General features: G+C 56.9%; 2 protein-coding genes, 1 long non-coding RNA gene and 1 other non-coding gene across 6 annotated transcripts; 3 read left to right on the forward strand and 1 right to left on the reverse strand.

Annotated features, from left to right (window-relative positions):
* Window positions 1–365: 365 nt before the first annotated feature.
* NOSIP (nitric oxide synthase interacting protein) lies at window positions 366–19,509 on the reverse strand. Of its 2 annotated transcripts, none has more exons than XM_058280610.2 (9): window positions 19,376–19,509; window positions 8,927–8,997; window positions 8,276–8,381; window positions 7,155–7,236; window positions 6,229–6,388; window positions 5,814–5,932; window positions 5,520–5,707; window positions 4,550–4,658; window positions 366–4,247 (listed from the first exon to the last, which is right to left on the reverse strand). In XM_058280610.2, exons 2-9 carry the CDS (start codon window positions 8,994–8,996, stop codon window positions 4,176–4,178), a joined length of 906 nt encoding a protein of 301 aa, XP_058136593.1. In that variant the 5' UTR covers window position 8,997; window positions 19,376–19,509; the 3' UTR covers window positions 366–4,175. The 2 variants fall into 2 exon arrangements, with proteins under 2 accessions (XP_058136593.1, XP_058136594.1); XM_058280611.2 differs by lacking the exon at window positions 19,376–19,509 and adding an exon at window positions 17,511–17,590.
* LOC139436889 (uncharacterized) lies at window positions 6,384–9,240 on the forward strand. Its single transcript, XR_011646395.1, has 2 exons — window positions 6,384–6,883; window positions 7,985–9,240. It is a non-coding gene; the product is annotated as an uncharacterized lncRNA (long non-coding RNA).
* On the forward strand, window positions 13,241–13,315 carry TRNAG-CCC (transfer RNA glycine (anticodon CCC)). The gene has a single exon. It is a non-coding gene; the product is annotated as a tRNA-Gly (tRNA).
* On the forward strand, window positions 19,429–25,277 carry PRRG2 (proline rich and Gla domain 2). Of its 2 annotated transcripts, none has more exons than XM_058280613.2 (7): window positions 19,429–19,531; window positions 20,919–21,013; window positions 21,228–21,403; window positions 21,572–21,611; window positions 23,335–23,473; window positions 24,220–24,366; window positions 24,663–25,277. In XM_058280613.2, exons 2-7 carry the CDS (start codon window positions 20,932–20,934, stop codon window positions 24,679–24,681), a joined length of 603 nt encoding a protein of 200 aa, XP_058136596.1. In that variant the 5' UTR covers window positions 19,429–19,531; window positions 20,919–20,931; the 3' UTR covers window positions 24,682–25,277. The 2 variants fall into 2 exon arrangements, with proteins under 2 accessions (XP_058136596.1, XP_058136595.1); XM_058280612.2 differs by lacking the exon at window positions 19,429–19,531 and adding an exon at window positions 20,135–20,292.
* Window positions 25,278–25,321: the final 44 nt, after the last annotated feature.

Raw genomic sequence — 25,321 nt, forward strand, 5'->3', positions numbered from 1 at the left:
GCGCACGGGCACTTGCCTCACCATGCGGGCACTCATGCAGGCACTTGACGTGCCACGTGGGCACTCAGCTCGCCACGTGGGCACTGGCTCACCATGCAGGCATGCTTTCTTTTCTTCTTTTTCACCAGGAGGCCCCTGGAATCAAACCTAGGTCCTCCCATATGGTAGGCAGAGGCCTTATCACTAGAGTCACATTTGCTTCCCTGCTCGTCTTCTTCAGGAGGCACTGGGAGCTGAACCCGGGACCTCCCGTACGGTGGGCAGGAGCCCAACTGCTTGAGCCACATCAGCTTCCTGATAGTGTCTTCTTTTTCATTGCTGTATACTTCTCTACTGTGAATAGCCCACAGATCATTCATTCTACCTTTTTTTTTTTTTTTTTTAAGATTTATTTATTTCTCTCCCCTTCCCCCACCCCACCGTTCTACTTTTGATAAACTTTTGGATCATTTCCAGCTCAGAGCTACTATGAATAAAGCTGTCATGAACATTCTAGCTCGTGCCTTCTGGTGAACACGTTTGCAGTTCTGGTGAGTATATACGTACAGGTCACGAGTTTGCATAGCTTTAGCTTCATCTCCCCAGTTTATGTTCTCATCACCATGGTAGAAAAGCTCCAGTTTCTTTCTCCACATCCTTACTGACACGTATCAGAAGAAACATTTGAACTGTTTCTGCTTTTAGCGCTTCCGTTGGTGACATTCCCAACCTCCAGATCAGCAGATCAAATCCACATGCTTGCAAGATGCAAGGGAAGCAGCCAAGTGGGGACCTCTGATGAAGTCAGAGTTTCCAATTAAAAAAAAAATTGAGCCATAATTCGCATACCATAACGTCTGCCACTTTAAAGTATACCATTTGGTGCTTTTATTCACAAGGTTGTGCAACCATCGCCTCTATCTAACTCCCAAACTTGCCATCATCCCAAAGAGAAACCCCATACCTACACTAAGAGTGAGGCTCAATTCTCCCTTCTTCCCAGTCTGTGATGCCGCTAACCCTGTCTCTACAATGGCATCCTGCAATATTTGTCCTTCTGTGTAGGGCTTCTTTCTCTTGTCTTGTGTTCAAGGTTGATCCATGTTGCAGTATGCATCAGAACATTTTTTAAGGAGGTCCCGGGGGTCGAGCCCAGAACCTCGTACACGGGAAGCAGGCGTTCTGCCACTGAGGCTACATCTGCTCCCCAACTTCATTCTTTTTTATGGCTAAATAATATTCCCTTCTGTGGATGTACCACATTAGATACATTTATCAGTTGGTGGACATTTGGGTTGCTTCCACTTTCTGGCTATTATGACTAGCACTACTACAATCACCTGTGTACAAGTTTCCTTGGTTATATAATTAGTAATGGAATGGTTAGCTTTTAACAAAAACCTTTTCTACTGTGGTAACATAGATGTAACATGAAATTTGCCATTTTAACCATTTTTAGATGCACAATTCAGTGGTATTAATCACACAATATTGTGCAACCATCCACACTACCCATACCAAAGTTTTCACAATTCCAGAAACTCTGTTCCCATTAAGCAATGATTCTCCATTCCCCCACACCCGTTCCTCGGAATCACTAATCTAATCGGAATCCTATCTTCCTGAATTTGCTTATTCTAGGTAGTTCACATAAGTGGAACCAGACAGTATCTGTCCTTTTGTGAAGGTGATTTTTAAAGGGAAATGGAAATACGCTTTTTCACCAGAAACTTCCTCTTTCCTTTTTTTTTTTTTTTTTGCATTTCCTTTTTTTTTAGGTACCAGAGATTGAACCCAGGACTTTGTACACGGGAAGCAGGTGTTCAACCACTGAGCTACACCTGCTCCACTCAAATTTTATTTTTTTGAAGATTTAGTTCTCTCCCTGCCTAGTTGTCTGCTCTGTGTCCATTCGCTGTGTTCTTCTGTGTCTGTTTGCAGTCTTGTCAGCAGCACTGGGAATCTGTCTCTTTGCTGTGCCAGCTCTCCGTGTGTGGGGCTACCCTGGGCAGGCTGCACTTGTTCTGTGCTGGGCGGCTCTCCTTACAGGGTGCGCTCCTTGCACATAGGGCTCCCCTTCACTGGGGACACCCCTGCGTGGCAGAGCACTCCTTGCGTGCATCAGCACTGCGAGTGGGCCAGCGCATCACACGGGTCAGGAGGCCCGGGGTTTGAACCTTGGACCTCCCATGTGGAAGGCGGACCCCTATCCGTTGGGCTAAATCCACTTGCCTCAAGTTTTATTTATAATTGACTGAGGGCAAATCCGCTTGTTGTTGAACAGTCTGATGGGATCTGACAAATGCATAGCTGTGACTACCCTGACTGAAATGGCGAAGTTCCAGCACTCCCTCTCCCACATTCATTCTTGCTTTGCAGTGAGGGCCTTCCCCCAACCCTGGCAAACATCTTTTCCCCTCCTTTATAGTTCTGCCTTTGTGGAAATCTCCCCATTTTTAAACTTTAACAAGTAATCCCATTTTTTTAAGGTGCATGGGGCCGCACGATACAGGCCCTCGATACAGGCCCTCGCCACCGAGCAAGATAAAGTCTACCCCACCCATTTCTTGGATTCTAAACTTTGAACCAGTGTCTGAGGACCTCTGCTCGGCAGACAGGCACTTGAGCTCACTTCCGGTCTGGAGCCTTGGTACGACTTTTGCTTCCTCTCCTGGTTGCCTGTGGACCCTTAAATGGCAGCCAGCCAGCCCTCTACCTCCTGCTCCATCTTCAGGGAGGAACTCCGCGCCCACTATCCCCTGGACCCCGCCTGCAAAGGCTGTTTCAAAGGGCCTGGGAGCAGAAGAGTAGGAGTGTAGACTCCTTGCGGAAACAAAGTTGTAAACCTGGAAATCCTTGATGTGTTCACTTGGGGTAGGTAGGGGTGCCAAAGATGAACAAGATTGGAATTCTTAGGACTTTGGGAAAAACTGGAAGGACCCAGGGGTGGCCTAAAATTCATAGGAAGAGGGTTGCAGGTGTCTAGGGTACAGGGTGCCTTGAGGTGCTCCAAGTATAAACAGAGGCTGGGGTGGAAAGGTCCGTGGGGTGACAGTGATGGGCTAGCTGGGGGTGGGTACAAAGGGCAGGGCAGGGTCTGGGGGTCCCAGAGACAGGCAGACCTCTGCCTGCACTTGGCTTCGGCCACTGCCTCGAGTTGCACTTCCCAGCCGCCTGCTCCCCCTGCCCTGGGGGCCCGTGTAGGTCTCCAGGGGGCTGGAGGCACAGGCATCGGGTATGAGGGGTCTGGGGGACTCAGGAAAATGCTAGAAGACTCTGGGGCAGCAAATGCTGGATTTGGGGGACACCTGGGGGTGTAAGGATGATGCCGCTTGCCCTCCTGCCTAAACCCTTTCCCTGCAGCCTGGTCCTGCCCTGGACTCGGGCTTGGCCAAACCAGTGGTCAAAGCCACTGTCCGGCCGGCTGGGAACCCTGGATCACACCTGGGCATTGGAAGAATCGTTTATCGAATCGGAATCGTAGGGAATGGCCACTGAACAGGACAGTACGTGCACGGAGAGACCACTGAGATTGAAGTAACTCATTCCCTTGCACAGAGAGCCGCAAGGACAGGACCCGGCCCTCAGCCTACCCACGGGCAGGAATATCCGGGCTTCGCTTGAAAAACAGAAACGGAAACACCCCTGCTTGACGGCGGGTCCTGGCTTTCACACTGCCGGCGGGCCGCTCGCGCAACCAGACGGTTACTTAAAACAAGCAAAGCTCCTGGAGGCCTTGAAGCCACTCAGCCCTGCTCCTTCCTGCCCCTGGGCCTTTGCACAGAACTTTGAGGTTTTGGTTTCCTCTCCTCCTCCAGCAGGCAAATACCTCGGGGCGGGGAGTGGGGGCGATGTCCTACCCCCGCTTTGCAGGCCCGCTGCCTGTTCCTCCCCTCCCTTCATTTCCCTTGAGTCTTTATTCTACTTTACCCTGGAAGATGACACCTTCCAAACCTAATTTGCCTCCGGGGGAACCTGCCGAAGGCGGGGAGCGGGGAGGGGCTGCTTCAGCCCTCGAGGAGGCGCCACGGTGCTGTGGATTTTTCTGCTGTGGATTTGTGTCCCACGCGGGGCATGACCCCCCGTTTTGTTCACGCTCTCAAACTCCAACTTGCCCGGGCCCCCCAAAGGGACGGCGACAAAGAAGGCGCCCGGGGCCGCGTCCCGCGTTTATTGGCTCCCCCGCCGGCCCCGCCTCAGGCCTGCATCACCGGCCTCGACTTCTCCGCCTGCAGCTTCACGCCGGAGCCCGCGAAGCCCGTGCCGCCCTGGGGGAGACGGGGAGAGGGCCCAGGTGAGGAGGGCCGGCTCCGCGTGACGCTCAGGGGGTCCTACGCGGGGCGCGGGGCTGGCAGGGGCCCGAACTGGCCGCGGGGCACAGGGGCGTGGCCCCAGGGCGAAAGGGGCGGGGCGCCAGGAGGGGAGTGGCCTCAGCCCGTGGGGGCGTGGCCCCGGCCGTGGGGCGTGGCCTCAGCCTTGGGGCGTGGCCCCAGTCGTGGGGGCGTGACCTCAGCCTGTGGGGCGTGGCCTCAGCCTGTGGGGCGTGGCCCCGGCCGTGGGGGGCGCTCACCCGCTGTAGCACGATGATGTCGCGGTCCAGGAGCTTCTCCCCGTTGACGGGGTCCACCATGTCCTTCCGAATCAGCTTCTCCACGCACTCGAGGGTGACCACGGCCCCACTGGGGTGAGCAGCACCCGGGTCAGAGCCCTGGCCCGAGGCGCCCCCCGACCCCACGCCCACCCCCAGGCCCTGCGCCCCGCGCCCCCCCCCCCAGGCCCCGCGCACCCCGGGTCCCCCGCGCCGCCCCCAGGCTCCGCGCACCCCGGGTCCCCCGCGCCGCCCCCCCCCCCCGCGCCAGGCCCCGCGCCCCGCGCCCCCCCCCAGGCCCCGCGCACCCCGGGTCTCCTGCGCCGCCCCCCCCCGCGCCAGGCCCCGCACCCCGCCCCCAGGCCCTGCGCCCCCGCGTCCCCCCCCAGGCCCCGCGCACCCCGGGTCCCCCGCGCCGCCCCCCCCGCGCCAGGCCCCGCACACCCCGGGGAGACCCCGGGTCTCCCGCGCCCCGCCCCCAAGCCCTGCGCCCCCGCGCCCACCCCCAGGCCCCGCGCACCCCGGGTCCCCTGCGCCGCCCCCCCCCGCGCCAGGCCCCGCGCCCCGCCCCCAGGCCCTGCGCCCCCGCGTCCCCCCCAGGCCCCGCGCACCCCGGGTCCCCCGCGCCGCCCCCCCCCCGCGCCAGGCCCCGCGCCCCGCCCCCAGGCCCTGCGCCCCCGCGCCCCCCACAGGCCCCGCGCACCCTGGGTCCCCCGCGCCAGGCCCCGCGCACCCCGCGTCTCCCGCGCACCCCGGGTCTCCCGCGCCCCCCGCGCCAGGCCCCGCGCCCCGCCCCCAGGCCCTGCGCCCCCGCGCCCCCCACAGGCCCCGCGCACCCCGGGTCCCCCGCGCCGCCCCCCCCGCGCCAGGCCCCGCGCACCCCGCGTCTCCCGCGCACCCCGGGTCTCCCGCGCCCCCCGCGCCAGGCCCCGCGCCCCGCCCGCCGACTCACGAGGGCCGCAGCACGGCGCAGGGCGTGGCGTTGCTCAGGCTGTCGCGGGTCACGGCGCACACGTAGCGCTCGGCGCGCGTGATGAGCCCCACGCGGTCCACGGAGCCGTCGAGGGGCGTGAAGCGCACGGGCGTCAGGTCCGACATGCGCAGCGGCTTCCCCGACATGGGGCAGGTCACGGTGCGCGACTGCGGGCAGGCGGGGGGCTCAGCGCGGGGCGGGCGCCCGAGGGGCCGGAAGGGGGCCCTGGGCTTCGGGGCACCCCCAGCCTCGCGGCCGGCCGCGGGGGCTCACCGGCTTCTCCAGCTTGGTGGCCTTGGCCTCGGGCGTCAGCGACGGGATCCAGAAGCTGGGAAGCGCCTTGTCCTTGTCCTTGCTGGCGGGGCCCGCGCTGGGCCCGGGCCGGGCCTCATCTGCGGGGCAGGGGCATCAGCGCCGGCCGGGGCGCCCCCGCCCGCCCGCCGCCCCCGCCCGCCGCCCCGCCAGGCTCACCTGGGCCGCCCCCGCCCGCCGCCCCGCCAGGCTCACCTGGGCCGCCCCCGCCCGCCGCCCCGCCAGGCTCACCTGGGCCGCCCCCCGCCCGCCGCCCCGCCAGGCTCACCTGGGCCGCCCCCGCCCGCCGCCCCGCCAGGCTCACCTGGGCCGCCCCCGCCCGCCGCCCCGCCAGGCTCACCTGGGCCGCCCCCGCCCGCCGCCCCGCCAGGCTCACCTGGGCCGCCCTGGGAGGGGCGCCTGGGCGTGAAGGGGTTGAGGGGCCGGCTCACGATGGCCGCCTCCTTCTCCAGGAAGCCGCGCACCTGGTCCTGCGCCGCCGCCCGCTGCAGCTCCCTCTGCTCCTCCCGCCGGGCGCCGCGCTGCTTCTCGTAGGCCTGCGGCGGCGGGGAGGGAGCCAAGGGGGCAGGGTGGGGGCTGGGGCCACCCCGAAGAGCCGGCCAAGTGGGTAAACTGAGGCCCAGGCATGGCTGCTTGGGCAGAGGCGCTGTCTGGGCTTGACCCTTCACCCTGGGGAATAGCACTTCCGGGTCTCGCAGCGGCCACGTCCAGCCTCACCCGCTCTGGGCGCGGCGGCTTCTGTATTCCTGGGCAGCAAATGGCTCAGTGGCTTGGCAGGGGCCAGGCTGCCGCAGAGCACCCCCCTCTGCCCCTGGCTAGCTTTGTGAGCGCCCCAACCTCTCCTCAGCCGGAACCAGGTGACAAACGCGGCCCCGCCTAACTGCAAAACAAGTTCACCCATGGAAAGCGGGGCCCAGCTCCCCCAGGAACGCTGCGAGAGCACGGGAGCTTCTGTGGGCCTGGCAGCGCCCCTCATTTGGCTCCTTCTGGCCCCTTTTACAGATGGTGAAACCGAGGCCCAGAGAGATGAGGTGAGGCCAGTTCCTTGGGTGAGAATTTACTGAGGGCTATGGCAGTGGGAGAGGGACTAGCAGGGAGAGAAAAAGGGGCTGGGGGCCACAGGGCAGTCCCCAGGGGCCTGGGACTAGCACGGCCCAGAGGAGGCAATGCGTGCGGTGAAACCTGCAGAGAGGATTTAACAGGGAAAGCAGGAGGGGAACGATGCCCCAGGCAGAGGGAACGGCACAGACGGAAGCCCCGAGGCGGGCTCAGAACCCAAACCACCTGCACCCTGCCCGTCACCTTCATCTGCCGGGCGATCTCCTTCTTCTGGTGTAGAATGTACTCGAGGATGGCCTCGCGCTCATACAGGTAGCCGTCTGGGCTGCAGAAAGGGGTGGGGGTGAGGCCACAGGCCTGGCCCTGGGCGCCCAGCCAGGGGTCAGTTATCACACACCACCCGTCAGCGCCCGTGCTGGGCCCGGGCCAGCACCCTGCAGGCAGCATGGAATTCCCCGCTCGGCTCTCGGGCTGGGACTACCGCTCCTTGGCTATCGTAGGGTTGTGGTATGCTCTGATGCTTGGTAGGGAACATCCTGGGCAGTGAAGGGTTAACTCAGAGGGCCTGGGTTGTCCCCACTCTGCACTTTCCAAAGGAAGGGTCAGCCCTTGCTGGCCAGCCTCTGGGACATCCTGCCTGATAAGAGCATCTTTGTATCCCTTGCACCTCGGGCCATGCCAGTCTGTATAGTGTGACAGGTGGTGGGGTCCCTGGGTTGTGTGGGAGCTGGAGGAGCTGGAGGCTGATGTCAGCCACGCCTCTGTGACCGAGCCCCAGTAAAAGCCCTAGACCTCCAGGCTCGGGGGAGCTCCCTGGTCGGCAGTATCCCGTGTGCTGTCACACGGGCTGTGCGCGCGGCTCCCCAGGGCGAGGACGCCTGGAAGCTCCCGCCTGGTCTCTCTGGGACTCTGCCCTCTGCACCTTTTCCTTTGCTCGTCTTGACCTGTGTCCTTCCACTGTCATACACTGCAGGGATGAGCAGAACAGCCTGGCTGAGTTCTGAGTCCTGCCAGCAAACCCCCAAACCTGAGGGTGCCTTGACAACCTACTCTCGTCACTTTCTCTAAAACAGACACCAGGAGGCGAATGCCCAGGCGCTGGAGCAGGCGCCCCACACCCGTGGCCTTGCGGCAGCCTTTGCCCACCACAGAGCAGGTGATGCTGCGTGCTGCACAGCGAGAGCCGGAGCCGCGCGCAGGCAACTTTCCACGAGCCCTCTGCCCTGCACGGGAACGGGGCCTGGACGCACACCCACGTCCCAGACAAGCACGTCGAGGCTCTGAGGCCAAGGGACCTGTCCAGGGCAGCCAGACCTCCACGGGGTCTCCCCAGCTTCCCCCCAGTGCCCCCGTCTCCGGCTCACGTGACCACAGGGTCGTGGCAGGGCTGCAGAGAGAGGCAGCAGCAGTCGAAGTCCTTCACGGCATCCCGGCTCAGTCGAATGTTCTGGGTCCCGTAGCCTGAGGCCGCTGGGGACAGAGCCAGGCAGTGGGATGGAGGGACAGAGGGACAGGAGATGTGCCCCCCTCCACACCTTAGAGAGGCACAGAGAGAACTTGGGGCGGGGGGCTGGGGGCTCAGAAGCAGGCAGTGAGTGTGTGTGGGGGGTGGGGGGCGGCACAACTCCACGAGGAAGGATAAGTGGCTGACAGACAGACGGGCCCTGCCACTGAGCGGCTGCTTGGGAGAGGGCTCACAGCCAGTGCTGGCTTGGCCCCGCTTGCTTGGTGGCCCCGCTCAAATGCAGGCACCTCTCTGGGCCTCGGTTTCCCCCTCCATCACGTGGCGACAGTGATAACGCTGTCGCCCTCCAGGGGTTGTTGGGAGGATGAAGTGAGCTAACGAGCAGAAAGCGCCTCGTGCAGCGCGGGCACACAGTCGGCGCTGGGGGGAGCGGGAGCGGTGGGAAGACAGAGAAAACAAAACCAAGGTGCAGGCTGGGCTGGCAACTTGGAGACACGTTCGGCCCCTCCTGCATCACCAGGCTCCCTTGGTCTCCCCTCCCCGCCAGTACCTGTGTCTTTCTTCTTCTCGTGGTAGGTGTAGACAGCACCCGCTGTGCAGTTCTTGCCATGTCGTGTCATCCTGGGGGAGGAAGGGACAGGTTCAAGGCTGTGGTGGTGGGGGGAGGGGGCAGGCACAGGCAGAATGTGACCTTTATGGCTTTGTCTGCCCCTCAGAGGAGAAGCTGAGGGCAGGGATGGGAGATGGGGAGAAACCAATGGCCTGTGGTCACCATGCCTCCTCCAGCAAGTCCTCCATCAAGACTTGCCTGGACTCATTTATGTACCAAAAAGCAATCTTAAGCAATAAAATCTTAAAACCTTTTTTTTTTTTGGTGGAGGGAGGTGGTGTTGGGGTGTGTGTGCAGTGTCAGAAAGCCTGAGGCCAGGGTTTGAGTCGCTGCTATGACTTCAGACTAGCTGGGGTGGTTGTGTCATTTAAACAAAATAAAAAGTGACAAGGCAGATCTGGTGGGGAAGGGGACCCCTGCCAAAAAGCCCCCCAAATCCACTGCACCCACCCCTGCCTGGGGAGGTCCTGATGCTGCCCAGAGAACTAGCCCAGTGATTGGTGCACTGCAGGGTGCTTGGCCCAGGCTTGACCCAATCAATGCCTGCCAGAGCATCAGTGGGCGGGGACCGGCTCTCAGTTGGGCCAATCAGAAGGGGGCTCTCTCCCTGGGACATCGCCTCTGGGTCCAGATGGCGGAGGGAAGACCCTGGGGCCCCTCGGGAGAGGGCTGGTGGCTGTCCTCGGATTCTCCTGAGCTGTCCCATGCCAGGGAGCAGGAGTGTACTCGATGAAATATTCTCCCTTCCTCCCCATTTTCAGAAAGACCCTAGGGCGAGGGAGAGGCGCTTTCCAACCGGGTCCCCCCCACACACACAGGCCAGGGAGGCACATCCTCGTGCTCAGGGCAGCAGCCCGCTGTTTCCTTTCCTCCCTCTTTTTGTGGAGGTGGTCATCCCCGCACAGGGGCCTCCCCGCTCCCCCTCTCCCCACAAACAGTGTGTCCCCCACTCGCTGTGTACTTCGCGTTTGACAGGCCAGAGACTGGAACGAGCCCCTGGCCGATGGGGTGCTCCAGACAGCTGCCAGGAATGCGAGGTGCTTGTGGCCCCTGAGTGTGTCCACGTCCTGACCTTCCAGGACAAACAGGACTTGCAGGTGAGATGAGGACCAGGGGACGGGGCTTATCCTGGACCAGGCAGGCAGGCCCAGTGGCATCCAGGGTCCTCGAAGAGGCACAGGGTCCCTGGACTACTGGAGGGAGAAGGCGTGTGATGACGGGAGCAGGCTCTGCACATGGCAGCGGGGTTCCCCAGCCAAGAAATGCGCACGGCCACGGAAGCTGCAAAAAGCTGGGAACGGATTCTCCCCTGCAGCCCCCAGGAGGAACCAGCCCTGCCAACACCGTGAACTTTGGCCCAGTGACGCTGACTTTGACTTCTGACCCTCAGAACCACAGGAGAGTAAATCTGTGCTGTGGTAAACCACTCAATTTTTGCAATTTGTTACAGCGGCAACAGGAAACTAATACAACCTTATTAGTTGTCAGGGGAATGCAGGTGAAAACCTCATGGAGCTACCTCTGCACACCTCTCCCCCAAGGGTCGGCATTAGACAGACGATATGATGAGGAGGCAGGGTTCCTGGAGCCCTCATCCACTGCTGCTGGGAGTGCCGACTGGTGTAACCACTTTAGAAACCCACCGAGGGTATCCACTAAAGCTGGACACCAGCCCTGTGACCCTGCATTCCTCTCCCTGGGCTAGATCTACCAGAAAGGTGTCCCTCTGTCCCCACAAGACATGTTCTGGAGCACTTGGGGCTGCGGCAGTCGTAACGGCCCTAATCTGGAAACTACCCACACGGCCATCAACTAGCGTGGAGTTACGCAGTGGAGCTGCCCTCCACCACGAAAGAACAGCGGCATGCTGGCTCTGACAAACGCCATGTCAGTGAAAGCAGCCAGACAAAGACGACACAGTGGACGATGCCATCCATACCAAGTTCAAAAACTCGCCAGTGTCACCCCGGCGTTGGAGGCCAGCATAGCGTTTCCTTTGTGAGGGGAGAAGGGAGCTGAGGGGACCTCAGGAGGTGGGACTGTTCTGTTTGTGGATCTGGGGGCTGGACACGTGGATGACATGTTCACTTTGAAAATTCAGAGCTGTGTGATTATGGTTTCTGTGCTTCCTGGTATGTGTTACAAAAATGAACTTAATTGGGGTGCGGGGAGCCCCACTACATACTGGTGGGGCTCCCAGCAGCACATGAAGCACTTCCTCCTTGCCTTCTGGCTGCAGAGTTGTCCCTGGCATGGACGCTCCACCTCTGATTTAACTGTGTCCCTGTGACAGCTGCAATGACAAGTCTGTACAGAACGTCGTTTGGCACATGGCGAGGGTATTGTTTAGGATACATCCCTAAACATGGACTCACTGGCTCAAAGGGGAGGCACGTTTAAAGTCTCCTTAGAATTTGTCCAGCGATGTCAGAGGAAGCCTGTCGTCACCAGCATTCACGTGCCGGGCTCCGAGCCTGGGCCAGGGGGCCGAGGCCCCCACCGCACAGTGCCGTGGAAAACGTGGCAGAGAAGACATCTGTGATGCCTGCCATCGACAAGGGACTAACACCTAGAACATACCGTCACTTCTGCTATGATGTGACGTGCACGTTTCTAGAAATCACCGCCATATGAGACTGCGCAGTAGGATCTACAGCGTTTATGGGAGAAATGGGACCGGTGCCCGACACTCAAAAACTTCATCAGTGACACAGAAAGAAAATATGGGAACTAATGAAAAAAACAGGAGGGCAATTTTACACATAAATGGTTAAGAAATACTGAAAAATGCCCATGAATAAGACGCTTTCCCTTGAAAAGGGCCTTGAGCTTGCTTGTGGAAGTGGGTGGTGGACTGCGTGCAGCTCGGGAGTTGTGAAGTGGCGGGAGGAGGGTTATCCAAACGCTGGTGGAAAGTTCTAGTGCCAGATGTGGATGGGTGTGGCTCTAACACTGAGGGGAACTGAGGCGGCTGGGAGATGGTTGAGGTATGTGCGCTTTCTTCAGCTCAGCTGCCAGCAGTTTCCTGGGTTCACCCACTTGCGTAAGCAAATGCCAAGCTCACATAATGCTTAAATTGTTTCCTAATATATCAACTGCACTGGAATAAATTTCCGTTGTTAGTGCAGAAGTGACTATACAAGGAACTCTGGCAAATCGACAAGAAAAAAAACACCTACCCCAATAGAAAAACGTGCAAAGGATGTGAAGAGGCAATTACTGGAAGACATTCAAAAGGCTACCATGGGTAAGACAAGATGCCCAAATGCTCTGTAAGTTAAAACTACAGCCATGTGATCTATATATCTTAAAAGAAAAACAATAAACCAGAGCGAGATGCTCTCACACCTGTGGGGGTGGGTGTGACACGTTGAAAGCTGGGGAAGGCCGAGGCTTGGTGGGGTCTGGGGTCACAAGGCCAGTCCAGCGGGAGTGTGGACAGGGCCAGCCGTCCTGGAACGTGGCCGGGTGGTGCCTGGCAAGGGCAGGCATAAGCCGTTCTGCCCGTGGGGAGAGGCACCCCACGGGTGTTCTCACGCCCCCCCCCACCCGAGGGAGCATTTCTGAGGATGTTCACTGCAGTGCTATTTAGGCTGCAGGCGGGCAAAGGCAACTGGGATTCCCTCGCTGGGAGAACGGAGCGTGAGAGGTGAGCTGTTTGGCCGTGAGATGCAAAGGGGAGCTGAGAACAGAGCAGGGCGGGCAGGCCATGAACACACCTCGCTGGGAGGAAACAGAAGGGAAAAACCGAGCCTGCAGAGCCACACAGGTAGCTTAAATCCACAGCTACAAGATGATAGGTATGCTGTTGTTTTAGTAAGTTTTTAAGAATACCTACAAAGGACATACGTGGTTGCGCTTGGCAGGGAGGAGGATGAACCAGGCAATGGGGATAAAAGAGAATAAATAAATGAAGCAGGCAGGGGGTTCTACGGACCAACACGGGAGGGGTAGCCGTGTGGCCCTCGGCCGGGGCGGGAACCCCGGGTTGGCTCCCCGCTTGCCGTGTGACTCTGGGCTGGTGATTTCCCTTCTCTGAGCCTCAGTTTCCCTTGGTGAAAAACGAGAACCCTGCAGGACTTGGTTCCTGGGGCTGGCCTGCTGGGCAGAGTAAATGAGACCAGGCATGGAGCCTGGCTTTCTGGCTGTAGGTGGGATCCAGAGGGTGGGCGGGGGTGATGGAACAACCAAGGGCCACACACACGTAAAAAGCAACTTCATTTTTGCCCCCTGCTGGCCTTCAAAAAAGAAAAGGGAGCAGATGTAGCTCAGTGGTTGAGCACCTGCTTCCCATGTATGAGGTCCTGGGTTCAATCCCCAGCACCTCCTAAGAACAAAAACAAACAAACGGAAAACCAACTCTCACTGGGGAGCGGATGCAGCTCAGTGGTTAAACGCCTGCTTCTCGAGAGGTCATGGGTTCAATCCCGGGTACCGCCTAAAAAAACAAAGGTTGCCTTTCATGTTGAAAACTTGAAACACACACCTCTCTTTGAGAAACAGATCTTGCTCTCCCCCTACTGGCATAGTCCCCTCAAAAGCCAATCTTTGCTCTTAGAAGTATTTTGTGTGTGTGTATTTAGTTATAGAGACATTGAGGCCCGAGGCACAGAAGGATGGGTTTTGACGGATGCAAACGCGGCTGCTGCCCACCTCTCCTCCTCGACCCGCCCCTGGCTGCAACACCCTGACCGAAGGACCCACGGCTGCCTCTGCCCCAGGCTTCACGGCCAGGGCCCTCGCTCACCCCCACAGCCCCCCCCAAGGCCAACCACCAAGGTCGCACTGCCCTCCTTGGACACGTTCCCTGCACTATTTAGCTGTCAACTTCCCTGGCCCCCTGTGGTATTTGGCACCCACTGGGCACCCCTGCTTCCCCAGAGACTCCCTTGGTGGGGTGTCGATGCCCCGAGGAGAGGGAGGAGCAGCGGCAGGGGGAGCACCTTCCCTTGGCCAGGTGGCAAAGGCAGCAAACCAGGGACACTGTCCTCGCGGGCTCCTCAGCCTCGAGCCGTTTGCCTGGCACAGAGGCTCTCAAAGTGTGGATTTCCAAGCAAAAGGTCAGTTCTCAAACGCCATCCGCCTTTCTCCTCTTATTCCTCCAAGTATACAGTGGCGCTTTCCAGAGGCGGCTGGCCAGCCGAGGCTGTCATCGCTGTGACGGCTGTTTGAACCTGAGCTTGCGTATCTTGAGTTTGCAAAGGTCTGCTGTGTTTTCTGCTGCGGTGTGTATCGATCAATATAACTCACATGAACAGAAGCTCGTCGGCGTCCTCGATGCTCTTTTTTCTGATTTTTTTGGTGATTTTACTGTGGTAACACACACCATGTGAATGATGCCATCTTAACCATTTTCAGTGGCATTAACTACCTGTACACTGTTGTGTTACCACTGCCACGTGTTACCAAAACTTTTTCATTGTTCAGTAATTTTTAGAAGTGTAAAGGAGTCCCAGGGAAACAAAAAAGTTTCTGAGCCCCAGAAATTTGAGAGTCACTGGCCAAGGGTCGAAAAGTAGGCAGGTGGCAGAGCCAGGATTTCGAAACTCGGGAAGCTGAGCTTTTACCCACCACGCAGTGTTGCTTCCTCAATAAAACCAGTTTCAAAACAGAAAATGGAACTGCTGCCACCTGCCGTCGCCAGCGTTTCAGAGAGGAGGCAGTGTCGGTCACCAGCCAGAGGGCGCACCTGGGACCCAGGGGGTCAGCTCTGGTTTCTCTTCGCCCCATCTGCAGGCAAGGAGAGTGAGGCTCATTGGGGCACCCTGCCCAAGCCCCCCAGCTGGCAAGTGGCAGGGCCGGGATTTGGGTCAAGCTGCGCCTTGACCCCGGGACCACTCCCTTCCCTGGGCTGCCCACCCACTGCCTGATTATTTAAAGCAAACCCCAGACACTCTTATTTCCCCTGTAAATGTAGGCTGTACCTCTAAGACAAGGTTGCCCAGGAAAAACATGGCAAGAGCTACATATGTAGTTTTAGATTTCCTAGTAGCCACATTCATAAGAGAGAAAGATACAAATGAAACTAATTTCAGTTATATAGTTTAGTTACCCTGCCATAAGCAAAATATAAAAATATTTATGAGCTATCGGACATTCCCTTTTTCAGACTAAAAGACCTTAAAATCTTGAATGTGTTTTATACTTAACAGCACATCTCAATTTGGATGCAAAACTCTCATCGGAAATGCTCACTCTGTGTTTAGGTTTCATAAAATTTACAGTTGCAAAAGTAGCCACATACCCAATTTGTCCTAAACTTACTTAAGAGATTTTCAGTAGCTGCATCAAGTAGCAGTGCTTAAATTCAAATTTGGAACAATTTTCAAACTAAAAAGAGACTAAACAAAAAATGAAAATAACAAAGATTTTTTTAAAAATTACATGAATTAAAATGAAACAAAATAAGAACGTCAGTTCCTCTGTCATAAGAGCTGCCCTTCAAGCACCCCAAAGGCTCGTGGGGTCAGTGCTACGTAGGGGGCAGCACCAACGTAAGGACTTTTGAAGAACGTGGCCCCACACAGTCCGTGCTGGGAAAGGCATCAATTCCTTCACATCATCTATTGTCTGGTAGGTGTTTGGATTTCCCTGATTATCTCCCAAATGTCCTTTGCTGCAGGTGCGAATCCTGAACCCTGGCTCTTGACCTAAAGGATGCTGCAGAGCCTGTCCCCAGGATGGTGTCACGCAGCCATGGGGGGGGGGCGGGGGGAGGAGGGCGGCAGGGAAAGGCCTCTGTGTTCAGGAAACCCAAGGAGTTAATTACAAAATCCCAGCCAGAAATCTGCTGCAAAGAAAGATCAGTCAAGAGAGAGTTGCCTGCGAGCCAGGCGAATATCCTGCCCGTTCTCTTACCAATGGCTGATATTTAAGTTGTGGGGACCGGACCCACTTCTAAGCACTTTACGCAGACTTACTCCACCGAATCCCATCATGACCCAAGGCCCGAGCAAATAGGCACAAGGGGCCCAGGGCTCGGGCAGGCCAGCCAGCGTATGCCATTGTGGCCTGGCCCTGGGAAACTCTGCGCCCGTCCTCCTCGCTCCATCGCCATGTCACCTCCTCTTGGGAGCTGGGTCTCCACACCAAGTTAGGAGCTCCCGAGTTGCCTCTGTGATGGCTCGCTGGGCTCCTGTATTTCCGGCGCCAGCCTGGGAGCCCCTGGAGGCCGGGCCCAGGTCAGACCCTGGCTAGATCTCAGCACTGCCTGGCATGTGGGAGGGCTGGAGAGGCTGTGGGCAGCTCACTTTACCACCGTCACCCCAGAGCTACGGCACGTGTGCTAATCAATGACTGAACCACCAATCCATCCATACATGCCACGCAAATGCCCTCAAGCATCAGCGCGAGGGTGTGTCTCAGGAGGTTGAGTGCCTGCTTCCCACATGAGAGGCCATGGGTTCACTCCCCCGTGCCTCCTAAAATAAAAAACAAAAACAAACAACAAGCAAAACAAATGGAAAAACCAACTCAGGGGAGCTGATGTGGCTCAGTGGTTGAGCTCTGGCTTCCCACATAAAAGGCCCCGGGTTCAATACCTGGCCCTGGTACTGCAAAACAACAACAAAAAAAGCCAGCGTGGACATTGTGTCCCTCAAGCACTTACTCCGTACCAGGCCCTGTGGGAAGCCCTTTACCCCATCTGAACTTATTTGGTCCTTGGGACAACCTTCTGAGGCAGATTTTTCCTATGTTACCGGCGAGAAAGCCGAGGCCTAGACAGTAACTGTTCTCTTCCTCCTCAGTCTGTCCCTTGATGGACCAGCCCAGTGATCTTTCCAAATTGAGCGTTAAGCCGCTCCTGGGCAAGGCACAAGGTAAAATCCAAACTGCTCGGATAGTAAGTGTAGGAGGAAAGACAGAATTGGAAAACCACCCCTTTGCAATCCCTAATGAAATCACTGGTTAGGGCAAAGAGTTGTGCCTAAGTCTAATCAAGCCTCTGGATTTAATTTCCTGATGACAGGAATTCAAGGCATATGGCAGGGATTGGCAGACTTTCTCTAAAGGACCAGAGAGGAAATGTTTTCAGATTTGTAGACCACACGTCTCTGTTACAACTACTCAGCTCTGTGGTTGTAGCTCAAAAGCACCACAGGTAAGATGTAAATAAGTGGCCATGGCTGGGTTCCAATAAAGCTTTATTTATGGACACTAGAATTAGAATCACATATAATTGCCACATGCCAGGAAATATTCTTTTTAAAAAATTTTTTTCAATTATTTGAAAATGTAAAAACCATTCTTACTATGCATGCTGTAAAAAAAACTTGTGGCCATTATAAGTGATATATCTGATAAGGAATTGTATCTGGAATATATAAAGAATTCCTACAGCTCCATTAAAAAAAAAAAAAAAAAAAAGCCCAGTAATCCAATTTTAAAGTGGGCAAAGGACTTGAACAAACATTTCTCCAAAAAATATATATAAAAGTGACCAACAAGCACATGAAATGATGCTCGACATCATGGGCCACCAGGAAAACATAAATGAAAACCACCATGAAGTACCACTCCGTACCTACTAGGATGGTCACAATCAAAACGCCAAGTGGCAGTGACAAGTGTTGGAAAGGATGTGGAGAAGCTGGAACTCTTGAACCTGGCTGGAGGGAAAGTAAAATGGTACAGCCACTTTGGAAAAGTCTTTAGGCAGTTCCTCATAAGGTTATACAAAGAGTTACCTTTTGACTCAACAATTCCACTCCAAGTTATATATCTAAGAGAAATGGAAACATACGTCCACACAAAAACTTGACCATAAATGTTCAAAGCAGCATTATTATAAATAATAGCCAAAAAGTGGCAACAACCCAAATGTCAGTCAACTGACAAATTCAAAATGTGGTACGACCGTGCAAGGGGACTATCCTTCAGCCATACAAAGGAATGAAGTTCTCATACACGCTACAACATGGATAAACCTGGAAATCACGCTAAGTGAAAGAAGCCAGACACAAAGGACCATATACATTCCATTTACGTGAACTGTCCATAATAGGTAAACCCATAGGGACAGAAAGTAGATTAGTGGTTGTCTAGAACTGGAGGGGTTGGGAGGTAATGGGGAGTTAAGTCCGCAGAGACACTGAGTTTCCTTTGGGGGGTAATGAAAATGTTTTAAAATTACATTGTTGCACAATTCTATGACTATACTAAAAAAAACAACACTAAATTGTACACTTTAAAAATAGGTGAATCATATGGTGTATGAGCTGGATATGGAGGAGAGCAGGATTTGGGTTTGATTTGCCAACTGTAGGTTGCTGACCCCTGGAGTGGAGGAACAAGTGAAAGCGGAAAAAAAAATGCAGATGGTATGATGATCTGGAGAATAAATGACCCAGTTTCTTCAATACATTAATTAAACCAAGAAAAAAAGAGTAGGGGTGTGGATACCATTCTAAATTAAGAGAGATTTAAGAGCCATAACAAATGCTAAGTGTGAACCTTGATTGACTCCCGATTCAAACAAACCAAAGGAGTAAAAAAAGACATTTTCAAGACAATGCCTTGAATATGGACTTGAATGTGGATGACGTAACGGATTCTATTCCAGAATTATGGTTGCTTTTGTAAGGGTGAAAATGGTATTGTGGTCATGTAAGAAAATGTCCCTCATTTCTCTATACATGTAATCTGGGGCATTTGGAGATGAAATGTCATAATGTCTTAAAAACAAACAAACAGAAAACCCAAAAAATAGATTCAGCAGATACAGCAAAACACTAATAACTGATAAGTTTAGATAGTGGGATTCTTACACTATTCTCTCACTTTTATATAAATATTGGAACACTTTCATAACAAAACATTAAAATAAAGAAAAGTCCTTAGAGGACCCTGCAGGGTCCAAGTTGACATTTTATCAGCAGCACAATCAGGATATGAACCCAGCAATGCCTGATCCCAAACCTCCACAAAGGAAAACGTTAAACTCTACAAATAACTCCGAGAGTTCTAACTGTCCAAAAGGTGCAACAGAAGGGATGGTGGGCAACTGCACGATCTAGCCTTCTCTGTCGCCCGCCCTCCCCGTCAGTTTGGGAAACTGGGTCCAGGAAATTTCTCCTTTCATAACTCTTACCCCTCAGAACCCCAGAAGCCCCGGTCCGCCCCAGAGCCCCGTCCATCGCCACATTCCATTTAACTACAACTCCCACGATACCTCGCGCCTAAGACCTACACGATAGCCTTTTCGCTACCGCCAGGGGATGATGGGAGGTGTAGTTCCACTTCAAACTTGGGGGGCGGGGCGTTCTCTATTAATGATAGCCAGGAACTTGGGAATCCGAGATCTTGTTCCTGTCTGCCACAGGGCTCTGGGACTCTAGCCCAGGAGACGGTCAACCGAGCGACAATATCCCTCCACCGCCTAGAACTCACCTCACAACAGACTCCTTGTTCCTTCGTCGTTTCCTCGTCTGTGCCCCTACACCGGAAGGGAGCGCTGTTTTCCCCCTCCGTTCCACCCACTTCCGTTCCGGAGAGGTTCCCGGAAGTAGAGCTGCCCCTAGTTGCGGAGGTGCCTCGTCTGGCTTGGTAAGTCTTCTTTTCTTCTCTTCTTCCCTCCGGAAACGTTAGTGACACTCGAAGGTTCCGGTTTACGAAACGCTCGAGAATTTGGGGCACGTTTACTGTGTATCAGGCATTTTGCTGGAAGGACAATTTCCTGCTTGGTCCCAGGCTTGGATCTCCAAGCTCGAGTTTTACAGACTAACCGTTTCTTCCGGAGATTGGGAAGACCACTTCCCCAAATATGTCATCCACTTTTCTTGCTGCATCTTAAGTAGCAGTAGAGAAGGGAGAACTCCCCTCTCCCCATTTGATAGACTGAGCAATCGAGAAACTCAGAAGTCAAAGTCGTTGAGATCACCATTAGGAAACAGGAATTTAGTACGGCACCGCCCAGCTATCCCCAGAGACCAAGGCATCCAGGTCCCGCCAGTTTCTAGAAATCTAGAGAACCTAGGAAGGGAGGTGCACATCTCATTCCTTAAGTGCCCAAGATATTGGAGACTGACCTTTCTTTGGGGGCTCTGACGCCCCCACCACGATCCCGCTCCGCCTTCATACTAAAGGTCCCTTTAAATACTTTGTCCCTTACCTGAGTCCCGCCCAGGGTAGCTAATCGCAAGCCCCGCCCCTCTGCCAGAAACCGGGACCAGGCCTGGTTACTGGGAGTGGGGTCTCCCTCCTCCTTTTCCCCTATCCTCCCCCCCACCCCCCACCCCCCCCCGTCACAGCTGCCCCAAGCTGGCCGAGGACATCCTCCATTAAAGAGGACTTACGGGTCTGGACAGGTAAGTCCCTGGAGGCAGAGCCTGGCTTGGGGACCCTGGTGTGCAGGCCCTTTGTCCCTCTATTACCTAGAAATTCTGGCCCCCAGGACCAGGAGTCCAGGACCCCAGCCCCCTCGTCGCCTGAATCCGCCAACACTGGCCCCTGCTCTGGCCTCTCCTGTGATCTTTGACCTCTGTGGGTGGATGTGGCAGTGGACACAGAGAGAGGAGGGTGTAAGCGGAAACTGCCAAGAGAGAAGGAAACCCCAGTCTCCAATTGGCATTTTTAGGAGCACGAAAATCTGTCCCCGGGGGGCAGCAGACACAGTGGAGAAAGAGACCAGCTCTCTGCCCTGTTCCTGAGCACACACTGCCTTCCCTTAGTTCCTGGCTCTGATACTTGCAAATTGTGTGACCTTGGGCAAGTGATTTTACCTCAGTGCTGCAGATTCCTTATCTCTAGAATGGGAATAGTAATAGGACTGTTGTGGAAATTAAAAGGAGTCGCTATGGAGAAATTGCTTAGAATCATGCCTGGCTACGTAGATGCTGGTTATTATAACTCATGGACCACTGAGCCCAGTCCCCGAGGGCTGGCCTTGTTCCGCAGGGGCTGAGGTCCTTGTCGTCTGTATACCTGATTCCAGGTGTCCACAAAATATGAGGGGCCACCCCTCTCTACTGCTGCTATACCTGGGATTGACCTGCCTGGACAGCTCACCCACTGGGGAGCAAGACCAAGGTGAGTGTCTGGGTAGCCAAGCACTGACCTCTGCCTCTCCCTGACCCCAGGACCCCTGGGCAGCCCCCTCCTCCCTCAGACCCAGGAGTCCAGGCCCCCAGCCCCTCCTCCCCCAGGACCCCACAGCTCCCCTTCTCCTTAGAATGAGGCTCCTCTTGTGTCGCCGGTCCCAGAGACCTTCCATCTCTCTGTCCCTCCTTTCCTTTGAGCCCAGAAGTCTTCCTGGGCTCCTCAGGGGCCCAGAGCTTCCTGGGGAGCCGCCGGCGGATCCCACGTGCCAATCACTGGGACCTGGAGCTGCTGACGCCCGGGAACCTGGAGCGCGAGTGCCAGGAGGAGAGGTGCTCCTGGGAGGAGGCGCGGGAGGTCTTCGAGGACAACACCCTGACGGTGAGGGCCTGGGGACCCCGTGGGCCAGGCCCCCGGCTTCGCCAGGCCCTAGGGGGTCCCAGCCTCCGCACCCTCCTCCCTCAGCCTCAGACACCGGGCTGGGCCGGCGTGGGGTGTGTGGGCCTTCCCACTGACAGCTGCCTTTCCCCTCCACTCCACCCCTTCAAGGAGCGCTTTTGGGAGAACTACAGCTACAATGGCAGAGGAGGTGAGTGGGGCGCGGCGCCCTCTGGTGCCGGGCAGCCCTAGCCAACGTCCCCCGTCTCACATTAGGCCCAAGAATCATCCCGCCGAGTGCTCCCCGGATTCCTGAAGGTGATTGTGAAAGGAGCCCTCCCACCTACGATGCACCCAGCGGACACCCCGCGTCTCAGGAAGGGGGAGTGTGGGTGGAAGAAGGGGTGGCCTCCAGTGTGAGGCCAGAGCCCTTGCCCCTTCCACAGCTTGGTTGCTAAGGGGGCTGCCCCCTAGCAACCGGCCGGGCCATCCTCACCTGGCCAGTCCGCCTACCCCCTCCTGTGAGCTCGGAGGCCCCATCTTGACTGCAGCCTGGTTGCTAAGGGGGCTGCTCCCTAGCAACGGGGCCTGGCCAGGCCGACTGGGAGGCCCGCAGCACTACCTGGCTGGCTTCCCTTCCCCCACAGCCCCATCCCAGCCTGGGCCTGGTTGCTAAGGAGGCCTTCCCCTAGCAACCAGGCCAGCCAGGGCCCAAGGCCACCTGCCCACTGGAGGACCCCCCTCTGGGCGCCAGAGCCCCGCCCCCCCCTCTGGGGCCCTGTTGCTAGGGGTGGACGCTCCTTAGCAACAGGCCCCAGTTCTGGGATGGCGCCCTCACATTGGAGCCTGGTTGCTAGGGGAGGTAACTCCTCCACTCCGGTCCTCACCAGGCGAGTGGCTCCTGGAAGCCACCTGACACATGTCAGAATCTGGAGCCCCTGCCTCCTCTGTGCAGCTTCCTGCAAAGGGGGCTAAAATCTGGGGTTCACTGTTTGAAGAGAGCCCCCCGACACAGTGTTAAAGAAGGACTCCCAGCAGCAAGGCCTAGCAAGGCCTCACAAGCCCATGCGCCCCCCACTCCTTAGAGTTGAGGCCTTGGATTGCTAAGGAGGTGCTGGACCTTCAAATGGGGGCATCAGGAACACCTGAGTGCTAATTTGGGGGGGTTCCCAAATTCTTCCACTGAAAAGCCAACTTTCCCTAGCCTTCTGGTCAATTCGGAAGCCTTCCTGCAGACTATCCTCGCTTTAGAGTTGAGGCCTTACCCTTCAGTGTCCTGGTTGGTTAAAAGGGCTGCTTTTCCGCATGGGTAGGGGGTACCAGCCCAAATATACAGGATGCCCAGGTAAATGTGAATCTAACCTAAACAAAGACTAATTCTTTTTTTTTTTTTGCATAAGTATATTCCAAGCATTGCGTGGGATATACTTATACTAAATTTTTTTTTCTTTCACCTGAAATACACATTTAACTGGCATCATGTTACTATTTGCTAAACTTGGCAACCCTAAGTGGGGGGCCCCTGGAAGCCTAACTGAGTTCCCCACCTTGCCTTCGGCGTAGGAATGCTGCCTGCACAGCCCGTGGATTGTGTAGGAGGCTGTACCTGGCTCCCGAAGTCTTGAATCCCCCCTCCATGTCCAGGCCCCTTTGTCACGGGGATACAGCTACTGTATTTTCTAGGCCCCAGAGGAAACTGTCACAGGCCCTCGATATTGAACTCGTTGAACTTCCCCAGCCTGTGGGGTGGGTATTATTGTTCCATTTTACAGACTGGGCCTCGGAGGCTTGGAGCAGCGAGGGAGTGAGCCAGCTGCCATCACAGGGCTGGGAAGTGGCCCCCGCTCTCCCAGGCTCCTCGCCTGCTGCACTTCTCCCGCAGGGAGTTGGTGGGAGGAGGCGGGAGCCACTGAGGCAGGGGCTTTTCCCCGCAGGGCGAGGACGGGTGGACGTCGCGGGCCTGGCAGTGGGGGTGACCTCCGGCATTCTGATCATCGTCCTGGCTGGCCTGGGAGCCTTTTGGTATCTGCACTACCGCCGGGGCCGCCGGCCACAGCCGGCCTGTCCCCAGGAGTAAGAGGGCTTCAGGGTGGGCGGGGTGAGGGGGAGAGCAGGGTGAACTGTGGAAGGGGCTCCCCCAGGGGTGGGTGAAGGATGGGGGCTCTGAGGAGACAGTCCAGGGGAGAGCAAGTCCGGGAGATGGCTCATGTTGGGTTGTCGCGTCTGTGGGGTGCCTTGGGTCCTTGCAGTCTTGTTGAATGGGCTCTCTGTCCACATCTTTGGGACCTGGCACGAAGCAGGAGCTTTGTGTCCGCGTGTGATTGTCTCTGCGGATGTTGTATCTGGCGAGCCTGTTGCGTGTATGTCGTGGGCGGCTGTGGGGTGTAGGTTTGGGGGTGTAGGTTTGCGTGGTGGCGGGGCGCACCTGTGTCGTCTAGGTGTGGTTCTGCCCGTGGGAGGGTCAGAGAAGGTGTGAGTCAGTGTCTGAGGCCTGGTGGGTCGGGACTTTTTTAGGCAGTTTATAGTAAGAGTGGATCTGAAAAGTCGGGACCGTGCCTGCCTGGGGGTGTTGCGCGCCCCTGCCCATTTCTCTCTGGCGGGTATTTTCTGCGCGCATCCGCTGCTGTCTCCGTCGTGGTGTCTGCTTGGCCACTCCCTTCCTGCCGCTGTGGGGTCTGTGGGGCACCCACGAGGGGGCCTCGGTTGAAAGTGACCCTCTCTCCTTTTCTCTGGTCCATCTCCCCTCTCCTCTTCTCCCTACCCTCTCCGTTCAGGAAGACCCCGGCCTCCCCTAACCAGTGCCCCTTCTCTGTCCCTAGATCCGAGCTCATCAGCCCCGCGAGCACCCAAACCTCTCTGGGCCCGCCGACGCCCCTGTTCCCACCCCCACCCCCAGGCCTTCCCACCTACGAGCAGGCACTGGAGGCCTCGGGGGTGCACGACGCCCCTCCGCCCCCCTACACCAGGTAAGGGGCGGGGCGCCGAGGGGATGGCAGCTCGGGGGCGGGGCTCGGAGCGCAGGGGCGGGGCTCGGGGCGTTGGGATTCTTGCCTGGGGCGGGGCTAGGAGCGCAGAGGGGCGGGGCCCGATGCAATTGCCTGGGGGCGGGGCCCAGCTTTGCTGTGCGGCGCAACCCAAGAGGGTGGAGTTTGGGCCCAGAGGGTCCCGGGATTGGCTGAGACGTCCGAGGCGCGTCGCGGTGGTCTGGGTTGAGGGGGAAACAGCCCTGTCTTTGACTTGCCTCTGTCCCCTCCCCTTGCAGCCTCCGGAGGCCGCGTTGAAGAGCGTCTTCGGAGCCCGGGTTTCCCACTCCGTGCCCCCGATTCACACCGGATTCCGGAAGCCCCCAGGCCTCTTAGACTTTGGAGCTGAGCTTGGGGTGGGGTGGGGGTAGGAGTAAGGGTCGTCGGGTCCGAAGGCTACCCTGGCACAAAAGTGGACGGATCCGCGCCTGTCCCCAGCCTGCGCGTTCTAGCGTCCCGGCCCCTCGCGGGTCCCCACCCTTTCCTGACCCTGGGCACCCGCCAGCCTCGACCCCGGGAACGGTGCGCGCGGGAACTGGGACCCAGGGGCACTGGGCCGGGTCTGCGGCTGGCGTGGGTGGGTGGCTGTGCGCTGCTTGCCACCAGCCACGCAGAGCTCCGTGTATGCTCACGCGTGGCTTCCTGCGCTCCCCGCGCACGCACAGGGGCTCTGCGCAACCCAGGGACAGGGTGGGGGGACATATCTGCCAGTGTACTTGGTGGGGGGTAGGCTCGCACTGCCCCTGGGGGAACTTGAGCCTGGTCCCCTAATTACAAAACCCTTTGGAAAAGGGACCAAAGCAAACGGAAACAATGCAAAAAAAAAATAAAAAATAAAAATCGAAAGAACTGAACCGCGCGTTCCCAGGCGCGTCTGCGCCGCGGCGGAACTGGCTTT

Source organism: Dasypus novemcinctus, chromosome 18 (genome assembly GCF_030445035.2).
Source record: "Dasypus novemcinctus isolate mDasNov1 chromosome 18, mDasNov1.1.hap2, whole genome shotgun sequence".
In the NCBI taxonomy this organism is placed as follows: Eukaryota; Metazoa; Chordata; class Mammalia; order Cingulata; family Dasypodidae; genus Dasypus; species Dasypus novemcinctus.